At 40.4% G+C, this 19,820-nt stretch overlaps 1 protein-coding gene across 1 annotated transcript in view; it reads right to left on the reverse strand.

The window, feature by feature from the left end:
• Positions 1–500: 500 nt before the first annotated feature.
• Positions 501–19,820, reverse strand: part of VWC2L (von Willebrand factor C domain containing 2 like) — a 142,347-nt gene continuing 123,027 nt past the window's right edge. Inside the window, exon 4 of the mRNA XM_073217755.1 lies at positions 501–3,794. Coding sequence (XP_073073856.1) covers positions 3,646–3,794 — 149 coding nt within the window. The 3' untranslated portion in view covers positions 501–3,645. The remainder of the gene's footprint in view (positions 3,795–19,820) is intronic.

Below are 19,820 nucleotides of genomic sequence, written 5' to 3' on the forward strand. Positions count from 1 at the left end.
TTTCGTGAAGTCTGTGTATGTTTGAAACTTCGGCATTATTAACCTATGACCTTGGGCAAATCATTTAACCTCTTTGTAATCTTGTTTCCTCAACAGCAAAGCAGAGATAATGGGAGTCCTTTCTTGTGGGTGTGCTGTGGGGATTGGACAAGGTACTAGGAGTTCAGTGTACAGGACCTGCCACAGAGCAAAACATAACTATAGATTATCATGAGTATTGTGTATGGATACGGTTAAGGAAAATATTTTGCCAATCACTTATACTCTCACTGCTGGTTTATTTGAGTTTTTTGTCTGTTGCCCAAGCCAGCCTTGCCTTATATTATGGAAAATGTACACAGGCATATGCTGAATCTTATGCTTATAATTGAATACAGCTCTAATGACACCTGTACTTTCAGATGACAGAAGTCACCAAAGATTAGTCATCAATTACTGAGGGTCACGAGAAGGGGACATTTAGGAAGGAAAATATACCACAAACAATGTTTGCTGGTTAACACACTTTATATTTAACAAAATAATTTTTTTAATAATATAGTCTTTTACACATCAAATATTGTCGCTAGAATCCCCTTTTTACAATTTAGTGTTTAGGTTTTCTTTCTTTCTTTTTCTCACTAGTTTTCAGGCACACCATTTTTCAAAGATTTGAGAAACTGAATCTCTTATAACAGGCATCAGCTGACAAAGAGGATGTTGATCGCTTAAACACAGTTGTAATTAAAGCCAAGAACCAAAGGCGGAGGGAATATAGGAGGACAGAAGTGGCAGTGTGGTTGCAAAGAAAGGCTTTAACAGAAAAAAAACTCAGCAACAACAACGGATGAGGCCGGAACTCTGTTGTTCAGAGTTTGGAAAGAATTTCTCAATGACCTGGGTAGAAGGAAGTTGTAAAATGTTTATTGGTTTATGAGAAATTCTGTCACAGTAGAGGTTCATCTCTCCCTGAAGGGGGGAAAATGTCAGTGTTACAAAGTTGTAAAAGAAACGGCTTAAAGTGAAACTCTGAAAAGAAAAAAAAAATCAGCAACAATAAAAAAATCCCTCTCTGGCTGATAGCAGAGGCCATGGAGCAGCCTTCATTCTACAAACGCTCTGAAGAGAGCTTCTTGACGGATATGTACTCCCTTCTCGTACATGCTTGTTTGACTGTCACTGTCTCAAGACTTTGATGCAGGATTTCTGCACCGGGCTCCCCGGTTGCACTCTCTCTGTTTTCTAAAAACGACATAGTAACTCCTTAATAATAGATAGGGTACTATGCCACATGGCTCTATTAATGATATTTTCTGGGTTTCAAACCTTATTCCTGTCATTTATTATTATTTCTTCCCAAGAGTGTGGATGTTTGAAGCTGGCAACAGGCAACCTCAGGGCAAAGAAAATTTTATAATACATCTCTGTCTAGACACGAGCTGAAGTATGGAATGCCTTTACGTCGGAGTGCAGGAATAAATCATGCAGAATTGTTCATGAATGCTTCATGACCGTCTATATGATGTATCCATGGCAGCAACTGAACGGCACCAGGCTTGCTGCAAATTGGTGTTCTAAAGGAAGGCGTCTGAATGCTCTTCCGCGGACGGCGCTGGCATGGCTCTTTGTATCGTGACACAAGCACAGTGTGCATGAGATGATTCAGGTCCAACTCATCAACACGTTAATTTTGGAAATGACAACTCTTTCTGGATGACAGGAGGTGCTTCCAGGGAGGAGAGGCTGACAGTTTTAAATGAAAACCCAGCTGATGAGACTAAAGAAATATATGTGTCCTGAAGGAGGACCTATGGCATAGAAGCATCACTTCCTGGGGTGGCTGCCCTCTCCTCTTGGGGGAGGCTGATGGTATGCATGTTTCAAAGAGCTCAGAGGCTTAATAAAGCTACAGGCCCAGCCAGAGCTTGCCTGGTCTGTCCCCCTAGCAGAGACCATGCTATACTGATTGTTCTAGGCCATTGGTTCTCAGCCAGGTGAAATTTATCACCTTCCCTGATCTTCTGGGACATTTGACAATGTCTGGAGACATACTGTTATTACAACTGGGGTGTTGCTCTGGGCATTTAGTGGATAGAGGCCAAGGATGCTACTAAACAAAATGCACAGGACAGCCCCCCACAACAATTAATTGTCAACAGTGCTAAGGCTTAAAGACCCTTTTCTAGAATGTGACACTCCACAGGAGCTAGGACAAAGCCCAGGGCAGGGTGGCAGAAAAGAAAGAGTGCTGATAATGAAGACAACCTCCAAGTTTCCTCAAGGACCCTACCAGATCTGAGCCAGGGTTTTTGAGACAGGAGCGTGGAATAAGCAACTAAGCATGCCACATGGCTTCAGAATTGCTAAATTTGCACTTGAAATCGAGGTGGCATCAGATACCCTGTGTGATTTCTGTTTTCTGTTACGATACTAGCAGCATTACCAGGGCAACCTTGAGACTCTTCGAAGGTTCACTGTAATTGTTCAGTATCTAATATATACATTTAAAAAAATGTTCAACAGGTGGAATTGTATTGTGCAAGACTCACTCTACCCTAATCTTTAATTAAAATCAGCACTTGAGGTGGAAAGAGTGTCCTGAATCTGTGTCTTAGACATAGGGCTTGAGTGGTCGTTACCATAGCATGGCAAACACAGTCCTGAACCGGAAAAACTGCCTGTGTGTGTACTACTGGCTGTAGCCAAATCTGAACTCAGAAGCCAGAAGTGTTCAGGAGGATTCAGATTCACAGTGGGGCTAACTCACCCTGTTTCTGGTATTTAGAGTGCCAGGTGACAGAGTGGGTTTAGAATGTGTTTAGTTATAAGCTGAACTCAAATTCAGCATCATGAGAAAGTCTCGTGATTCATGGTACAATTTTGAATTCCTGTCTCCCTTTGGGTTCTCTAGTGAGCCTCCTGGCCTTCTTCACATTTTAGTTTTTGATTGGCAGTTTCAGAGTTTTGCATATGAAATGTGTGGTTTGTAAGAATTAGACTGTGAGCCGCCACAATGCACCAAGCACCAGTTCCCTACCCTGCCCGCCAGTGGGTCTGGCTGGATGTATGTATCTTTCTTTCCTGAGCCCACGGGGCTTGATTCACTGGAGGGGAGCCATTGGTTGGGTGCTTTTGTGTCTCTGTGGTCAGGAAGGGTCCTTGCCTCTGATATTCCTTTAGCAAAGCTTGTCTGGCAATACTCAAAACTTCACTCTGCAGTCAAATCTGGCCCCTTAGGCTCTAAATATGAGAACGAAATGCTACAAGAGAAAAATGGCATGTATGATGTACAGAAGAGTAAAAATGAAGTAAATCAGTGGACAGTGAGCTGGCAGGCTAAGAGGTACCACCAGAGAAGGAGCCTATAAAAGGCTGTTTCTTTCTTTTTGTCCCGGAAATCCAGTCTTCAAGTCACCATCAAGCGTGGATAATTACAAAAGCGGTTTTTTTGATAGCTATATACTATATGTATTTTATATAGCAAGAGAGAAAGAGAGAAATTTCCTCTTAGTAAAATATTCACTTTTGTCAATCCTAAAAGGTTTTGCTGGTGACCCTGTTGTGGCTGGCAGGAGTTTGTTTGTTTGTTTTGTCTCGTTTTAAACGTGTGCAGTGTAGAAGCCATAACATCCTCTCCTGAGAACTCGTCATCAGTTGGAAATTATTCTACACAGTCTGCTTGCCTTGGCATTCACGTTTTGAACATTGAGCAGGCTTCCACCAGTCCCCGTTGTGACAGTGACAGATGTTACATTCATCCACTTTTACTTCAATGCCAGCCGGAATTATTGTAGTTCCTGCAAAGCAGTTTGGACCTGGAACACACACAGGCATTGATTAGTTGATTAAATCTGAAAGGCCCCTTTTCTTTCTGCCTTCCCCCACCCTAATAAAAAATTCCAATCCCCAAAGCCATGAATGAGTGGGTTAGACTACTCTTAACAAACTTATCATTAATGACTTTTCTAGCCCTCGCCTTTAAATGCAAACTTTCCATCCCTAGTGTCTTTTGCACAGAGCTTAAATTCCTCATGTGTATCATGCATTCAAAAAAAAAAATCCAATGCTCAAGAAAATCTATTGTCTGTTACTGAATACATGCAGTTTTCTAAAATAAGGTTCTATGGGTTAAACTCTATATGTTTTATGCTCTGGGTGAAAATTCTGCCTAAGTGTCCCCTGAACCTCGACTAGGGTTCTGTCATGGTCTGCATCAGATGGCAGTACCCCACAGCCCATCTTCTTTCTTCCTGTGGTGCGTATGAGACAATGAGCTTGCTCGCTGCCTGGTTTTAGTGCCTCCCCAAACCCAGTTCCTGGAATCCCTAGCTTGTTTCTTGATAACAATGAATAATTCATGTCCAGATGATTTATTCGTGTCCCAAACAAGCTTTGTTAGAGGTTCATTTGATTTTTATAAATGGAGTTCCTTTAATCTGCTGGCTATCTTTCTTTTCTTTCTTTTTTTTTAAAAGAATGACCCAAATGGTTGGCTTTTGAAATTCAGCAGAAATTTTACTTCCTGAGATTCAGAAAGCTTTACTGAAAATGTCATCTGCTCATTATAGATGAATGTTTTTAAAATTCACCAATCTCAGTTTTTAACTTCTTGTCTGTCTCCTCTTTCCCTTTTTTTTCTCTCTCTCTCTCTCTTTTTTTCCTTTAATTCACCCCATGTACAGATGCCAGTGTTCAGTAATGGTGATATTATTTCTCAAATTCAAATGGAATAAAAATTGCTTCCCAAGGTTTGCAATGGATTATACTGGGGTAGTGCAAGTGGCTGGTTCTTTGAAATGATTTGGTTTAAATCTCTGAAGTACATGTTTAGATAAACAGAGAGAGCACCGAGTTGTGTCTAGTAGTAATTTATTAATCCAGCATTACTGGCCACTTGCCATAACCACTCCAGAGTAACAATGCAACATACATCAGTATCAGTGCCCTACTTTCACTTTCTTACCACTTGATAGGAATTTACGAGACTATCATTACCACCAAATAAATGAAATCAGAGGTGATTTGTAGTTCCACTTTGTAATTGCAATCCTGTTTTTGTAAAAATGGTAACTATGAAGTTACAATGTATATTTATCAACACAAAACTATTGAACGTGCTGTGGCTTTAATCGTGCAGTGTTGTAGAGCTCCCAGACCTCACTTGTGCCTACACTTACCATCGACCTTTGTGTACCTCAGCATTTCCTTCACTCTGGAGGACAAACACTAGCGCCTGCACCTGCGCATGGAGAACCAGAGTGGGAGGGACATAATAGGTCCACACTGACAGTTAAATAGCTGGTGGACTGTCTGCTTTCACCCAGGAGGCTGCTTCTTGTTATGCTGCTGTGGTTATAAGTTCCTGGCATTCCTGAATGCTGTTATTTAAGGAACACCTTATCCATTACAATTCCATAACTTTTAGGATTTAAGTCATTACTTGAGAGACTGAACTCTCTTTGGGACTACCCCTCCCTGGGAAAATTTCGTACTGAATCATGAATTTGTTCTGGTTCCAGAGCTGAGGGAGTCTATGGAGGGCTCAGCAGGGAGACTTTTTCTGGTTGTAACTGGTTCTCCCCCGACTGTTGTTGACAGATGTCTCAGACCAGCCAGTTCTAGGCCAGCCAGGGTCTGCCCAGAGCCAAACTAGCTTCAGAAACTGAATTGAATAATGACATCTACCGCCTGTTTTCCCGGAGCCACCCCAGAGAACGGTAGTTTCTCTATGTACCTCTGGGATACTAAGGCTTTTCACCCAATTACATACTTTTAACTTTCCTAGGTGGGGAAACAAATTATTTTCCCTAAATAGTGGTTCTAAAACAAACAAGTCCCTAGTTAGAATAGGCAGAATATTAGCTAGTAAAAGTTTCCCCAATTTCTTTAGAGGATTTGGAAATTTGTCAGAAGAATCCTAATTGTGTGTGTGTGTGTGTGTACATACGTGTACAGAGGTGTGCTGCTGGCTCACAGGAAGCAGGGTCATCTAAAGGTCACAAGAAGAGTAAAAGGCAGGGAAATATCTTAGTAAAAAGATTTCTGACCAGTCACTGTGCATGTCTTGAAGAGATATTTTACTAGAGCTCTGGTTTTCATACCTACCCCTTTCTGCATATGCCAGTACCAGCCTATGATCAGTATTTATTGGACCAACCTCCACACAGCATTTCTGAAGAGTCATTTAGAATTTGCGGCACTCTCACCTCAGGAAATATGAATCTATATTGATTGACAGAAAGCTAAGAGAGATTCTTTGCACTTTGCTGGGATGGACCGAAGCCACTGCCTGTAAATACCATAGCAACCACGATGGTCTCCCTGGTGGCCCGAGGTTTGTACAGGATCGAAAACTTCTCTTCGATTTCATTATCAGTGATTTTATTAGCACCCTCTGAGAACTTTGGGTGTAACTAAAGCAAGCCTTATGTTTGTTGTTAATAATCTTATCTGCTTAAAAGCAATTTAAATCATTGTCAAGCATAAAGGTTGGCATGATTTAGAAACTGTCTGGGTTTTGGCCCTTCCTCCCTAATAGTGAAGGGAGTGAATGTAAATTTGCTTTGAGGATGTGAATGCCCTACATGAGTTCCTTACATAAGAAATCCATCCTTCTATTATCTTTCCTGTACTTGGGGGCCGTTTTCCTTGTGTCATGGGTTATATGAAAGAAGAAGTCACTTAAAGAGTGAACTTAATGGCAAAAGCAACATACTTTAATGCAGATTTGGAGAGACTCTGGTGGGGAACAGTGAAAAATGACTAAACTGGGGGTGGGCAAAAAGGACCTGTGAGAAAAGTTAAGGGGATTAGCATTATTTAACCTAGAAAGAGAAGACAGAATAACTCAATAATTCTCAGGGATGTAAGGCTTATTACGTGAAGAATGGTGATCAACTCTTCTTTTTTTGATGCCTACAATAAGAGGAAATGAAGATATATTGAATCTCAAGAAACTGGAAACACACAACACACACACGAATTGCTTGGAGAACCGCAAATTGAGTGCAGCAGTTACAAGAGGGTGGTGAGATTGTTCTTAGAGATCTTTAAGAACATAGAAGGTCTCCTCTGTCAGATAGACTGAAACCATCAGCTCCTTAAAAACAGGACTGGATATTTATCAGTCCTTATGGTCCAGGCCTCATACTGTGTAGGAAAAATAAACAAACAAAAAACCTCATTGCATGTTTAACTAATGAAGTAATATGAACTAGCTAGTTATATATTGGAAGCAGAATTACTTTCTGAGCTTGTATATCAGGCTTTCCATATACAGCAGACCTAGCCCAAGTAATACATGTACAGAAATACTTGTAAATTAATGGAAACGCATAGCACTAATTTTTTTAGTGCTTACTTCATGCCAAGAACTTGATCAGAAATTAGAAGTCCGCTTGGTTTTAGTGTTGAGGATGCATACTGAGGTAAGGAATTTGGCTAAAAATAAGTGAGACTGTTATTCTGATAAAAATCGATTTATTTTGTATTGTGTCTATCCATTTTTAAAAATATTGTGTATCCACGTAGTCTGCAGGAGTAATTTATCTAAAAACTAAAGAAATTTCCCATGTGGAGAAGTTGCTGGGGCAGCAAGGCTTCTGTTTTCCTTGGGCAGCAGCGAAGTTCCTGCTGGTATTTGAAGGAGGCTGAGTATGAAGCAGAATGAAAGTGGACTGTGACCCAGGAGGCCTGGTTCAAGTCGTGGTTCTGTGATTACCTACGTGACCTTAGGCAAGCACAATCAAATATGAATGGGGGCCCATATAGTCTAGTCTCAGAAAAGATTCATATTTTTGAAAATGCAATAAAATTGGAAATGCAGTTCAAATCTTTACTGGGAGATGGTGCAGGGAGGGAGCAGACTAGGAATACTCATGCATGAAAAAAAAGTCCATGAAACACATAATTTTCCCTATTATTCTGTACTTCTCTAAGTGCTTATTTTGCACACCTATAAAATAAAAACTGGTTTGTAGACATTTTTTTCCACAACAGAAATTATTCAGAGATCTTATAAGGAGGAGTGATGTATGCAATGTATAAAAGCAAAACTCTCTGGTAAGAAGTACCTGGATCCTGGGGCTCTGTCTTTGCAGGAATGGGGTAACTGGGGTTCTAGCTTTGCAGGAAGGTTTTTTCCTGTCCCATCTCCTCAACCTTGCAGAGGTAGCCCATGAGACATGTGAAACGAATATCTAATAATGATCAGAGAAAAAGCAATTGGAATGATCTCCTTTGGCTTCAATAATCTAAGAAACCAGGAGAAAATAGAAGGGATTCTCTCATATTTGTGGTTGTAAGAACTGAGAAGATTTGCTTGGCCTCTAAAGGTTTCTTGCCCTGTAAGCCTTGAAAATGTCCTTATAAAAGGATTCATTGAAACTGTATGGAAAAGTAAGTCTATAGCTATTCTGATCACACCTCCTACATACATGTTTGCTTACAATGTTAAACAACACACTGGTTACAGGCAGGCACAAATATAGAACTTTAAGTAAATGCTTTGAAGGAGAGGATCAGAGTTGTGGAAGGTTGCAAAACAAAGAGAATTTGACCTATGGGTCTATGGAAAGACTTGGGGTATGTGTGCATGTGTGCAGAGAGAGGAAGGGTATGTATTACCCATTGAGGGAACTGAAAAAGCCAATAGGTTTAGAGTGGTGAGTGAAGTAAGGAGTGGCTTACTTACAAGTAAGGATTTACTCCTTATTCAAAAAGCAATGGAAAACAATGGAAGTATTTTAAGTAGGTCTGTGTGTCTGTGTGAGTGTGCACATGTATGATCATGAAGTAAAGATACTGATTCAATAAACTGTACCGGTGTCACTACATGATTCCTCCACAGAGCACCCATGGTTGACTAGGTAAGATGTGACTTGATGCTCAGGACCTTTGAGATTGCAGACAAAGGGCAGATTGCTCTGCCACTGTGAGATGGTAAAAGTGCATTCTTTTTCCCTTTGCTTTGAGGCATTAGAAGTATCTGCTAAGATGATAGGGTAATATTAAATTAGTGTCAGCGATTAACCTATTGGCTTGAATTAATTGATCAGATTATCCTTTATAGAAAGCAAGCTCCTAAGGGAAAAATCCCCAGGAAATGTGCAATTTGATTTGGGGCAAGGGGAAGGAAAAGGGCTGGAGAAGGGAGGTAATTTCTAGGAGGACAGCGTAGTTGGAGTCTTTTAGGGGACCAGCATGGTATACAATCTGATGGAGATACTGGATGTTTGGAGAAGAGGAGGGCCCTGTAAGTCTAGCAATAAAACCAGTCCTGGATAATTTAAGTAGAAGAGACACTTATTGTAAAGGAAGTTGCATTTAGAGAATATCCAGAATAACCCAAAGAACCAAGCTTGGAGTAATACAATCAAGATCTAGGGCTAAAATAATGCCACAGGTCAGACCCAGTGAAGACACATGTTAGTGCAAATATAGTAGCTTGCTCCATCAATATCCCCAACATAGGACTTGGATGCTGCTGCCAGAACCATCAGCACAGCTGCCTCTCTTATTAGCCTTGTCAGAATAAAGACTGTGTGGTCCTTTGCTTCTTGAAATTACTAGCTTACAGTTCAAAGTCTGAAGCAGATAACTCTGGGGACAGAGCCTAGTCAAGCGCCTGCACATTAGGTACAAGGAATGCTGGGACATGAATAGGCTACTTCCCTATCTGCTAGGGAATGATGGGCTTTCTCCAAACACAGAGGATTCCCCCTCCTAGGAAGGAGGTTCTTCATTTCATATGCTAAGATGGGTGGGGAGAGGGATCCATGGGGGCAAACTTGAAGTGCTTCAGATTGTTTCTCAGGCTTATTTCCAAGCCACCATGCTTGTCCAATCAGGTAAAATACTGAATACTCAGAACAAAACCGCTCAAGCATGGGCAATGTAGCTGTTAATAAGGCTGAGTTTCTGCTTTCGGGGAGTTGACATTCTAGTGGGACATTTCAAGTCATTCTGTGCTATGAATAAAATAAACAAGATGGTGTAGTCAAGGGCCTAGACCCAGAGTGGGAAAAATTCTTTAGAGTTTACAGAACGTGTTCAGATATGTTTTCTTACTTCATATGCACCATATTGCTGTAAATCCTATTGAACAAGTGAGGAGAGTTAATCTCAGATACATGAAGGGATTTGATAAAGGATGGAAAACTAAACAGTGGGAGAGCTTACATTTCAGCCCTCATATTCTGACCCCGGGTTGACTTCTTTCCATGAGGAGAGTCTTTCTGAGTGTTGTTATTTACTCCAGTATCAGTTATAATGGTGTACTCTCCTGTTCCTGATTCCCCAGCCTTGGAGGAAGCTTGGATGACATCTAGATCCAGCTGACAGCACTGAATTCAGTTAGCACTTTTCAAATTCTTTAAAAAAACTTTTATGCCTGACCTTATTTCCTTCTCGCATTAGCTACGATTTTCTTTGTTTTACAAGAAAGACAATACATGTGACATAGAAATGTCTCCAGTGACTTAGAGAAAGTACACAGCTAGTGAAGGACCCGGATGGGATAAACAGCCACTTTTCCATGCTCCATCCCAGAAGTCAACGTTTCTGTGAGTAAGAGCTGCTTTTCATTTCCTCCGTTCCTCTCAGGGTTAATATCACCTGGAATGGTGAGGGATTTATTAGAGGGAAAATCTAGGATATTTAAATTCCTGGTTTGTGTGTGTGTGTGTGTAGGTGAATAGGGAAATGGATGATTGGAAAAGAGGTCTGGCTACAAAATCCCTACGGGGGATTCAGAAGTGGGTCCCTCCAGCAGCTTAATTCAACCTCTTCTCCATAATTGCAAAGCAGGAATCGCTCCCAAGAAGCAGCTATGGCCGAGAAGGCACCGTGGTGCTAGCGGTCCTCTCGGGAGGCAGCCAGGCTGGCACTGAGATCCCTCAGCAGGAGATGCCCTGTCCTTGTTGCTTGCCGACCCAGATCCTCTTTATGCAACACCTCCTCCTTCCCAGAGACTAGGAAAGCCAGGTGGGTCATGACCACTTTATAGACCTTCTGGATTATAAATTGGTATGGCGTCCCTGAAAATCCTCCTTCTGACAACTCCATATCGCTTAATAGTCCCCTTTTGAGTATTGTAATTTCTGGCCTTGATTTGAAAATTTATTATTGATGCTTGGTGTCCTTTAGAAATTGGTTGTAAATGATCTTCCTGCTGCATAAATGAGGCAGATTCCTATTGTGTAAGGCCATAAACATCCCATATTTATTTGGCAGGGCATCTAAATCATTGTTTCAGCAAATAGTGGGCTTATAGGTCTCAGTCTGGGGTTGCATTGGATTGTCTTATGTTTTTCCTTTTAACTGATTTTAATTCTCTGCTTCATGAAGTCTGATAGATGTTATTGTGCTGTGGAAAAGAAAATAGGCTTTCTGATCAGGTGTACCTATTTCTAACTGTTAAAATCTTGGAGAAAAGTGTTTCTAAAAAATCAGTAATTGGAACTGATTGCAGTTAAAGTGACTGAAACTTTTCCAGTAACATGTTCCAATAGAGTTGTTAGGCCTGGACAGAGAGCAGTAACGAGATTCTAGGTGATGAAGGAAGCTTCCAGACTGGAATATGGAATGCTTCTCTGCATGCTTTTAGTCACTCATTCCCATGTTACTTTCCAACCATTTTATTAAACCTAAGAACAAAAGCTTCCTTGGATGAAGGTGGCAAGCTTCAAGAAGGTGGCAAGAAGGATTGTTTCTCTAAGGCTGTCCTAGAGGTGCCTGTTAATCATTTTATTTGAAAATTCAGTATTGCCGAGCTCTCACACAGGTTTCAGTGTGAGAGCCCCAGAGAGCTTTCTGGCCCCTAAGTAGTAAGATTTATAGGGTGGTGCTGCAATTAAGTAAAACCTGAGGACTAGAGCAGGGAGAGGAAGGAAGTGGTCAAGCTACACAATAGAGGCCAAGGTTGGCTGTTCTTCTAATCCCAGGCAATCAGCAGCAGGCTGTGAGAATCTGGGGCATTCGCATTCTGCTTTAACTGGTCCTATATGTCCAGTCTCACCTTCAGAAGGATAGCTGTGATCAGGAAATGGCTTGGTTTGCTGTTACATGAAATACTTAGCTGCTTAGCTTTTGCTTTGATTGATGAAATAGTGTCAGGCAAAGTTCCTAAGTTGAGTCAAGGCCATTTCCCCTTGTTAGAGCTTTCAAATCACTTTTGAATTTCTTCTCAGCAATCCTAAAGGGAGGAAGAACCCATTTTACAGCTGAGAGCACTGAGATTCAGAGAGAGAGGAGGTGAGGGAATATACTCCTTACTTATTTGTAGGTGAGATTAGGACTCAGGAGTCACTGCCCACATTTCAGTTCTGCTTCTGACATTTACTGGAGGTATGATCTCAGTGTCCTCAGCCATGTAGCAGGAATAGTATTAAAAGGATACGTGTACTTATCTCATGGAGGTTCTGAAGAATCAAATAAATTAACATATGTAAAGTATGAGAACAGTGCCTGTGCCATCCTAACACTTAATAAGTGTTAGCTGTTGCTGTTTATCATTCTGAGTATTTTTATTACCTGAGTTATAATCTATGCTATTTGGGGTAGGTTATGAGTTCTAGGTTTTTAGCTTCTAGTCTTATTTTTCTTTTTAAAATTTTAAAACATCAGTGAAGAAATTAATCTTGCTAATATCAACTAATAGTTTTTGCAAAACGAGTGGGCATACAATAGTAAAATCCTTTCTATGTGGGTTTTCCCCATGCTGTTCACTGTTTACCAGGAAGCCAGACAGATTTAGAGGATGCCTGAATAGAGACAGCATCACTGGGGAGAGCTAGGGGCAGATACACCAGCCTGAACTTGTTGTTGACTGTGAAAGGACTCATTAGGAAGGTGATTTAAAATGGTTTGCTAGAACTGCTAATGATGCTGGTTCCCTTTTTTGGAAAGAAAGAGCCCAGACAGGGTGGGAGAAAGTCTAAGTTACAAGGTAATAAAGAGATTGAAAGCTAAATAATAAAGAGAGTGGACAATGATTCTCTCTCTCTCTCTCTGCCTACCTATATAACTAGAAATCTAGAGTTTGTCAAAAGCATTTTTCTCGGTGCTTAAAAAACAGGATAAAGTATAAATGCCCACAAATTACAGAAATATTGAATAAATTATTGTGCCCTACTCCATGGACATTTCTATGGCTGTTAGAAGGAATGAATTAGCTAATTTTCAGGGATTTTCACAAGTTATTATTGCATAAGAAAGGAATGATACAGAGAAGTGGGTCTAGTATTATCTTATTTTAATAAAACAAATGTAGATAAACATCTGCATGTATGTTTATATAGGATTATATGAGGATGGAGGAAAAATACAGAAGCACAAATACTAAGCTGTTAACATGGATTATCTTGCTAGAGGAAGGGGCTGCTATTTGGGAAGGAGATGAATAGGACAGAACAGCAAGAGAAAAACACGTGCATCGTGATATATTTATATTTGATTCTTATATACAAATAGAGAAAGAATTCTTATATTGGCATGCATTTTAAAGTGAATGCGTATGTTTAATGATGTAATGGTTTCGTTTTTTCCTTAAAATCTTTTATTAACTTGTAATACCTCTGACAATCAGACACATTTTAGAACTGAGATAATCCAGTTCAGGGCGTAGAAATCCAGTCTAAGGGCAGATCAAGCCCAGCCCTCCGTACCTGTGTCCTTGAGTCTGAAGTTACGAGTCTGTGCTATCTGTTACAATAACCACGAGCCATGTGTGCCTATGGGGCCCCTGAAATGTGGCTAGACCAAAATGAGGTGTGCTCTAAGTGTAAAAATTAAACATCAGGATTCAAAGATTTAGCATGTCTTTGAACATAAGAAACATAGAACACAAGGTTGCTCATTATATTTTTGTATCAATTACATGTTGGGTAAAAATATTTTGGATACAGTAGGTTAAATAAAATGTATTACAATTAATTTCATCTCTTTCTGTTTACTTTTCTAACATGGCTAATTTAGACATTTTAATTTTAGAAAAGTTATTTAAATTTAAAGTTAAATTAGAAAATGTTAAATCACATGTGTGGTTTGTATGATATTTTATCAGATAGCACCAGCATAGGGGAATTATGAAAGGATAAAGAGGTATTACTAGTGGCCACAAGGGAACTAATTTTTACAGGATTTGATAGGTCCCTTTCCACACCTAGTATTCCTATCTTTAGGGCAGGAATTCTCAAAGTGAGGGCCCTCAGATCAACATAATTAGCATCTCTGAGAATATCTTTAAAAATGCAAATTATCCAGGCTTACCAGTCACCCAGTGAATCAGAAACTCTTGTGTATGGCATCGAACAATCTGTGCTTTAACAAACATTCCAGGTGATATTAACGCAGGCTAAAAGTTGAAAGTCACTGCTTTGGGGTAAGGGAGGGCTTGGATAAAAACCATACCGTTAGGAACCAGGAAAATAGCATAGCCTGAGTTTGGGAATATACCCCAAAATAGACAGAGGTTAGCCAAAAGGCAATGAATTCAGCGTGCTATGGGAACAAAGGCTTTTAGCAATGGGTCATTCCTGAGGAGAAATTCTGAGCAAGTAAATGGTGGTTAAATGGTTCAATTACTTTCAAGTTTCAGCATTGGCCTCTGAGCTGTCATTACTGTGTTTCTTTGATAAATGTGATTTTTACCCACATGACAGCTTTGAGAATCAAAGAGTCATGTGTAAAACTTGGCATTTGGAACCATTCTGGATGCTTTAATGACCTTACTTTCCAAAAACAAGTTGGTTATCATGGGAAAGAAAATAGTACATATTTACCTTTGGGATAGAAATAGGTTAGCAAAGATTATATTACTTAGTCATATTTGGCTTTCATCTATAAAATAAAATTTCTTTAAGCAAAAACCTTTGTACTTCTGATAGGTAATTTACTATCATCTTTGAAAGCTATTTCATTGATAAAAAAATTACAAACCTATTTTCATTTTCTTAAAATAATATGCTTGTGTGAGCACACTGAAATGGGTGTCACATCCTCACTGGGGGAGAGGGACATGAGACAAGGGTGCACTTGTCAACAAAGTGGGCATCACCACACATACACACATAATACACATACAACACATTTCTTAGTGGAGATGAAGCAAAACATTCCATTTTCATTCTCTGTGTTCAAAGACACAAAATGCCTTGTAACTAAAAAAAAAAAATGTTGGACAGGTTATCTCATTGTTGGATAATATGACCAAAGATGCCTCACTGACATTTCCATGATTTTCATAGCATTGTATTAATAGACATGCAATAGATAAATTAGCAAAGCAGCATTTTATTTAATGTCCATCTAACAATGCCTGTAGATAAGTAATAACTATGACACAGAAATGATGACAAAATTAGAAAAAAAAAGTAGTCTGCAAACCTCATAGGGTCTAGTCTAGAAATATTTCTAGTCTAAAAATATGTCAACCAGATAGACAAATGTCCTTCTTGTACGGATGCGGCAAAAGAAGATACTGAGTATAAAAAACAATGAGATACAAGTAATGAAAAATAAAGAGTACACATACTAAGGGGAGTTAGGCTAGTCTAGAAGTCAGAGAGGGGTGCCTTGAGGAAGTGATGGGTGATAATGGGAGAGGGGGGCAGAGGAGCCACATGTGAAAATCTGCTATGTGCAATAAAAGCTTGGTGCATAGGGGAGCATTTGAGATACCGTGGAGCAGACAGCCATTGGAAGGTGGGCCATAGATAAAAGTAGAGGCATAGGTAGTAGCTAGCTCTTATTGTTTAAAAAAACTGAATTTAGGGTTTGTATTACACTTAATTGAAACCATGACCTCACCACAGTTACTTTTTGAATAGATTACACTGATTTCAATGTAGGTGATGAGTTAGAGCAGAGGTGAGGGTCATGTTACAGAAGGTAGATCAATTTAGTCAACTCTTGCATTAGTCCAGGCAAAGAAAATCATGGGCCAGACTAGGGTGGTGGCCATGAGAATGTAAAGAAGTGAATGGATGTGAGCAATGTGTAGGTGATAGAATCAACATGATTTGATGGTAGACTGAACGTGTGGAATAAAGTAGAAGATGTCCCTCAAGTTCCTGACTTAAGCAAGGATATGGATGAAGGAGCAGGATTTGGGGAAAGAGAATTCAGTCAAGGTTAGAAATTCTGAATGTACATATATATGAATCATTTAAATGGAGATGAATAGCATCACAGACTTGGCTGAGCTGGGCACTGAGAGTGGGGAGTCCCTGGCAAATGAATGATGATAGAAGCCCAGGGAATGAACGAGGTTTCTCTGATGCATTTGGTGTAATGTAAGAAGAAAGAGGGTTTAAGACACATCATCATTAAGGGAGTGCATAGAGGAGCTGGAGCCAATTCTTAAAAAGAAGTTGCCAAAGAGGAAGGAAGAGAAATAAAGTAGTAGGTGGCGTCAGAGAAGCAAAAGAAAGGAAACATTTCTGGTAGGAAGGGTGACAGCTGTGTCAAGGGCAACAGAGGTGGCAACTGACATATAGGCTGAGGGAAGTTTACTGTTGACCCACAAGAGCAATTTCTGTGGAGCTGTGAAGGCAAAAGCCAGGCTGAGGAAGACTGAAGAATGACTGGCAGTTAAGGGGAGGTAGACGTAAAGAGAGCCCAGTCAGTAGCTGCATGAGGCCAGTGTTGAGGGAGGATATTTAAGGTGAGGCATAAATATGTTTAAGTGCTGCTGGGAAAGAATGAGGATGAAAAAAAGAAGTTGAATATAAAAAGGTTGGATGGGGGGAGAATAATTGATAGAACAGTCCCTGAGGAAGCAAAATGTCATGGAATTCTGTGTTTTTAAATGGGGGATTGGAAACCTCCCCAAGTGTCATAGGCAGTAGGAAGCCGAAGGAGTTTCTGTCTGATCATTTCTATTTTCTCCAGGAGAAAAGGGCTAATCTTCTGAGAGTAAAGGGAGAAGATGAGAAAGGAAAGGGTTCAGGCAATCACTGAGGAGAGTGAAAAGGTTAGCTGACTGGGGAAGCCTTAAATAGTTGACCAGGGAGAAGGTCCAGGTGGGGATGGTGACTGCAGTTTGCAGGGATACTGATGGGATTGCTCCTGTGATCTTCCCCACTGGAGCTGAGCAGTGCTGTGGAAGAGGGCCCAGGCAGACAGTCATCAATTAATAGCCATGTGGCCTTGGGAAAGTCATTTATCCTGATCTGTGAACTGGGAACAATCAGAAATACCTACCTGCTTAGGGTTGTTGGGATCATTAAATGAATCAATACACATAAAGTACTGAGAATAGTTAGCATAGAGTATGTACTCTGTAAGTGTCAGCTCTTTTCCAGCTTTGAGATTTGGGCAGGCATGAGATGGTAGGAGCCTAGGAATGGGAGATATTAACAAGAAATTGGTTGAAATCATAGATTAAGGAGTAAACTGGAGAACAAGGGAAGTGAAGCCTTTGGAAATCACTAGATTATTTTGTATTTCTGGTAAGTCCACTTGGTATGGATTACAGTACGTTAGTTGTGCTGAAAGAATTATAGCATTGACAGACAATGAGTAACATTGTCTGAGCTCTGTCACCCCAGCTCCCATTCTATACTTTGGCTGTGATACCCAAAACACAAAGAATTACTATTTAAAAAATATTATTGGTGTTAGGTTTTTTAGGGTTTTTTTTGGAGCTTGAAGCAGATCCTGTGTGTGACTCTTCATATTCTAAACTCCTATGAAATGGGGAATTTCTTAAAAGAAGAAAAAGATCTTAAGCAATATTAAGGGAATTCCCTCGCGTTAAAGCATTTTTGTTTAAAGGCTGGAAGTTTTCCAACTGTTTATGTTCCTTTCCTTAAGTCTGCAATGCAATTTAAGCCAGAAAAAAAAATCAGTTTGGCTAAAGCTTGAATTGCTGCAGAATAAACAACCTCCAGAACTTAACTTTTCTGCATTGCTGATGTGCTGAGACACTCAAAGTTACTATTTTGTCTCTGAGAATACATTTTGTACCATCATTCAGATCATGCATTGGTAGCCTGGTCTTTTAACATAAATATAAATGGACCTTCAACACAACAATTATTTCCAGGTTGGAAAATGATTGAAGTTTTATAAGGTAAAAATATTACTGAAGAGGCCTTCAAGCACTCTGAAAATAGGAAAATAGTTTCATACACTGACAAGTAAATAAATAAAGTACAATTGCAGAGTAGGGCCTGACTCCCCTGGGAGTCTAGGAATCTTGATTTTATTTTTGCCTGTGCAAATGATTTTTCCTTTAATTTAGAGGAAACATTTAGAGGCAGAGAGAGTAGAGAGATGAGAGATCTGGGTAGTCCACCTTAAGTGTAAATACAACCACTCTTTTCTCGAAGATATCCCCAAGCCTGCTGCCATCCCAGGAATTGCCAATGGACAGATGTCAGTAATTAAGGTAGTTTATTTGTTCATTTGTTCAAAAGCATGGATGGAATGAAAGGCTTCCTGTGTGCCAGAGACTATGTAAATCACTGGAGATACAGTGATAACAGGACATATTCCCAGCTCTCAATGGGCTTATACTCTAAAAGAAGTGAGGCAAGTACATAGTTAGAAATAGGATTTTATAGGAGAATGTAGAAGGGCACTTATCCAAAACTGAGGAAGAGGAAAGCCTCCTGGAAGATACGAGTGGCTCTTGTGGGGTGAATAGGAATGATTTGGGTGAAAAATCAGGGTGGCAGTGTGTGTGGGGGAATGAGCAGAGAGGAGGTTATGGTCCAATGGGAAAATGTAAGCAATTCTATGTAACTAGAGCTTAGGGTCCCAGGAGGAATACAGGGAGCTGAAGCAGGAAGAGAAAAAAAGGGCAGTAGCCAAGACGCGGGGAGACCTGGTAACCTGCACCAGGGTGAACGGTCCTGCTGCTGAAGCCCTCTGGGGGCACTGATGGGTTGGGAAGTGGTCGACAAGGACAATCATATCTAAGCTTTAGCTAGTTGGCTCCTGCTGCTGTGTGGGCGTGGGGCTGGGAGGTGCCCAGGCTGGAGGGAGCAAAAGCAGTAATTGCTGGAGGAGAGAACTGGGCAAGGCCTGAACTGAGCCAGGGGCAGGAGGAGTGGAAAAGAGGGGACATGTGAGGGAGAGACCAAAGGGAATGGAATGGATAGAACGTGTGAGTGGTACGGAAGGTGATGGAAATAAGATGTCCACATTTCTTGCTGATGTCCTGGATAGCAGGTGGTATCAGTAACTGAGAGAAGTAACACAGGACAGGCAAGCTTAGGGGGAAGGTAGTTCCAGACACACTGAGTATCAAATGCCTTTGCCTAGGATAAGTGGAGAAGTATGGGTAAGTTACGTGATATAAGGGTTGAGATATCAAGGGAGATACTTGAATTGGAAGCATCACTTTAAAAGTTTTCAGGATATAAATGGTGATTGAATCCATGAAAGGGAATTCTTAGGAAGAGAGAGAGTAAATAATGCTAACATTACTACTGAGGGACCCCCTGAGGAACTAACACTGGAGCCATGAGTAGAGGAATGGAACCCTGGGAAGGGGGCTGTGAATGAATGATTATGGACATGATGTACGATGATATAATGGAAGTCAATGGAGAAGAAGGTTTCAGAAAGGAGTCAGATGCTTCCAGGATAGTGAATAAAATGAGTTGAATATATTCACTGAAGTTATTAGTCTGTAGCAGGTCCTGGGTGGTCCAGGCAAAAGCAACTTCCTTGTTATTACGGGGATGCAGCCAGACTAAAGTGAGTTTAAAAATGTGTAGAAAAATATATAGGCTATGCATTGAAGAAGGCTTGCTTTGAAGAGAAGGTGAAGTGTTGGGCTAAATGACAAGAGAGGGAGCTTACTGGGCTGGAATTTATTTATTCAGTCAACT

The sequence above is a fragment of the Manis javanica genome, chromosome 12 (assembly GCF_040802235.1).
Source record: "Manis javanica isolate MJ-LG chromosome 12, MJ_LKY, whole genome shotgun sequence".
NCBI lineage: Eukaryota > Metazoa > Chordata > Mammalia > Pholidota > Manidae > Manis > Manis javanica.